The sequence below is a fragment of the Arachis stenosperma genome, chromosome 5 (assembly GCF_014773155.1).
Source record: "Arachis stenosperma cultivar V10309 chromosome 5, arast.V10309.gnm1.PFL2, whole genome shotgun sequence".
Classification (NCBI taxonomy): domain Eukaryota; kingdom Viridiplantae; phylum Streptophyta; class Magnoliopsida; order Fabales; family Fabaceae; genus Arachis; species Arachis stenosperma.
Window position 1 is genome coordinate 115,921,289 of NC_080381.1, and position 3,576 is coordinate 115,924,864.

Below are 3,576 nucleotides of genomic sequence, written 5' to 3' on the forward strand. Positions count from 1 at the left end.
AGAAGAATGCATTAATTAATGTAAAGTACTTCAGCGAAGCTGATAATTATATACACAAGAAGATTTGAAGCTAACCCCTCCTCAAGATTTGTATAAGTTCAAAAAACAATTGAAGATATATAAATGCACAATGTATTCTTAGTTAGATTTTACGATAAAGAGGAGCTAATTTTCAATTTGCAGCATAATAAGTAACACACAATCTTTACCCTTTTCAACACATTATTGCAGGAATATAAGCTATAGTAGTTACTTTAAAATTAAAACCAGTTTCAGTTGAAGTCACAATTACAAACAGAATCATCAATAAAAATCATAAGTTAAATATGAAGTGACAAAATGAAAAATGCAAAGAACAGGGTTATATTATCTCATAGAGATGAAGCTTTTTTTGGTCTACTGCTAAGTCATGGAGACAGAGGAGTTTACTAGATTTGGTCTATCACTGCAATGTAAAAAAAATATTTTTTCGTCCACCGCATCAAAAACTACAAAATTGAAAAATTTTGTGCCGAAATCGAACAGGGGCAATTCAAATAATAGGAACGGGTAGTGCAAAAGAGAGCATTTCTAGAATAATCGATGAGTCAACAATACTCGTCGCCACCATCGTCCCCATATAGGTGATTGTCTTCCATCGATGCTATGCACCCAACAAGAATACAGTTTCGATAGTTCTCTCCTCATCTAAAGTCGTTAATAATTTAACATTGCTTGCAGTAGATAAATAATAATCTAATTAAATAAGTAAATAATGCTAGAAATAATCTTAATTTAGGCTAGGTATTTGATGGCATGATGCAAGAAATTTATCAAAATTAATCCTAAGAGTATGATTTAGGGTTTCAGATTGATAAAAAAAACCTACCTCATTAGACATTGAAATTCAGATTGCTTCTTCTAAACTAAGAGATTGAGAGATAAGATATACGCCGTAAATTTGATAAAGAAATAAGCTTGTAACAATGCAAAATATGAAATTTAGGAGATGTATAGTTGAACATTAACAGAATTAAGATTAAAGTGAAAAAGATGATGACGTTCATGTTGATGAAGAGAGACAATTGTGTGTTTAATTAGTTGAAAATTATGAAATTCAATTTTATGTGTGGGTGAAATTTAGGATTCAACAAAATTTTTTATTGAAATAACAAATTTTATTAGACCGTAGTTTATATACTATTAATTGCAAAAAAAAATTAATTATAATTGACAAAGCATAATCTACTGTTAGATCAAATTTAATAATGATCTAACCGTTTATTTAAATTTTTACCACAGTTGGTGAAAAAATAAGTGAGGACCACCAAATTATTCACGGATAAAAGCAAAAGCAGTGTTTTTTTTTTGGTGATTTCATAAAAGCAGTGTTTAATTCAAAGAATGTAATTTCAAAATTTTTAAAATTTAATTTTAAACAATAAAAATATTCACATTTTCGATATATTACAATATAAATAAAGCGGAGCGAAAATTCTAGATGGTTTTAGAATATTGATGGTGTGTCAAAAAATGTCATCACATGATTCACATCCACTAAAAACCTTAAGGAACCTTATGGGACTAGCAATTAATTATATAGTCATGTATCAATTTTCTTAAAAATCATATCCCCTATCAAAACCACGCAGCAAAGTCATTATTAATTATCCCTTTATTCTCTTCTCATATTGACTTATTCAAATTGTTAAGAGCTGGAGTGCTTGCACTAAGCTACTGTAAATTAGGTTTCTAATTAATCAAGTTTATTCGCACTTTAATGATAACAACATGACATGAACGGCAATTTTATTCCAGCATGAGATGCATTTCACTAATTATTAGATGACTTATTTACTATTCCATCTCTTGTGTATATCATCAACAAATCCAAGCCAACACTGAACAATATAATATCAGTGTCACAAAGTTACAAACTATATAGTAAAAACAAAGAAATACGCATGCAAATACTTTATTTATTTGTCATATCATTATTAATTAATTGGAGCTTTAATTTGACCGATTTAAGAAGATACTGGCTGGAACCGAACTTTGTATGGTTGATCAGTGATAGCAACAAGCGAACTCCCATTACTATCTTGAAACACACCAATGTTCCCACAAACTGGCTTGCAAGTTTCACAAACCTTAGGACAGAAATAGAAGTTGTAATCATTATCATCCTTCTGAATCTGGAACCAATTGTTAACTGTGTTTTTTCCAGGGTTTCCAATAACACCACCAGTTGTCACAATCCTTTGTCCACTTGAAGCATCACTCACTAACTTCCACACCGTGGATTCAGGGCAATTCGACTTAACGTCGAATTTGATGTTCAAATCGGAGTTAGTGTAGATTTCCCTATTTGCTTTAGGGTTAACCGGTGTGAATGTTACTGCCTGACCTGTCCCACGTTCGGCCACAACGTTAAGAGGACAGGTTTTGTTTGGTGTTGTTGATTGAAGGGCTAAGCCGGCGCCAACTGTACATGGCAGCCAGCGACAAATGATGGATGGTCTGATGGAGACGGGCCGGATATAATAGTCCTTGCCGGCCTGGAGAGTATTGTTATCTGTGTCAATCACTAGTTCCATGATTGGCCCTCCTTGAGCTTCACCGAGAAATGGATGAGTGCACAAAGCAAAGAGAAGAGCAAAAAGAAACACTAGTGACCTCATTTTGGTTGATCTGATGGTAAATGATGTGTATGTAAATCTTGGTTGATGGAAAGCACATATTTATACAGCGAACAAGAAAGGGATTCTTTCCATTTTTTTTAATAATTTGTTAAAGTGTGATTATTACTAAATATTTTTTTTATATATTTTTTTATCTCACTTGAAAAGTGTAAGAAAAGAGAAATCATAATTTATTAAATAATTAAAAAAATTGAGAGAATCTATTTTTTTTTATATGAGAGTTTATGATATTAAATTGATGACAAGTACGAATTTTAAATTTCAATATAATTTATATCAAAGATTTTATTAATAAATATTTTAAAAATATTATTTATAAACCTAAAAATAGAAATATTTAATTAAAATTTTAATAAATTTAGGGAGTTTTTTAATGACTTTTGAATACAAACTAAATTTAAATGGCTTCTAATTTTTTATAATTAAAAAAAGTTCTTAAAATATTTGTTAAGAAAATTCATATAGCAACGTATATAATTATGCATGGATATGTCATTTGGAGGGGCATTTTGCATACGGATAACTATCTACGATATTTTTTAGGTCAGTTTTACATTACATTTGGAATTGTCCAAAAGCCCAGTTAGTTTGGCAAGTTTTAGGGATCTCCTATCAACTAGTGGATTTGATGAATTAGTTCTTATATAATAGCAAACAGCGCCCCTTTAAATTCTTTTCTGATCTCTGGTGGATTTGGCCTTTAAGGAATAACAAGATCTTTCATCCTCACGAGCATTGGACCACGGATAAGGTGACTGGTATAGCTTTGTTCTTGGAAAAGAAGCTCCGGAATATTTTTGAGTTGCAACGATTGTCTATCCCCTTCACCATTAGTGGCTCTTGGATTCTCCCCTCAGTGGATACCTTTAAGATTAATTGTGATGCTAGCTATCCT

The 3,576-nt window shown here is 31.2% G+C and overlaps 1 protein-coding gene across 1 annotated transcript; it reads right to left on the reverse strand.

The window, feature by feature from the left end:
* Positions 1 to 1,994: 1,994 nt before the first annotated feature.
* LOC130979222 (miraculin-like) lies at positions 1,995 to 2,664 on the reverse strand. Its single transcript, XM_057902604.1, has one exon. The coding sequence runs from the start codon at positions 2,658 to 2,660 to the stop codon at positions 2,007 to 2,009; it is 654 nt and encodes a 217-aa protein (XP_057758587.1). The 5' UTR covers positions 2,661 to 2,664; the 3' UTR covers positions 1,995 to 2,006.
* Positions 2,665 to 3,576: the final 912 nt, after the last annotated feature.

Excerpts from the sequence above, each read along its gene's own strand:
- LOC130979222 (XM_057902604.1), bottom strand. The coding sequence starts at position 2,660 with ATGAGGTCACTAGTGTTTCTTTTTGCTCTTCTCTTTGCTTTGTGCACT.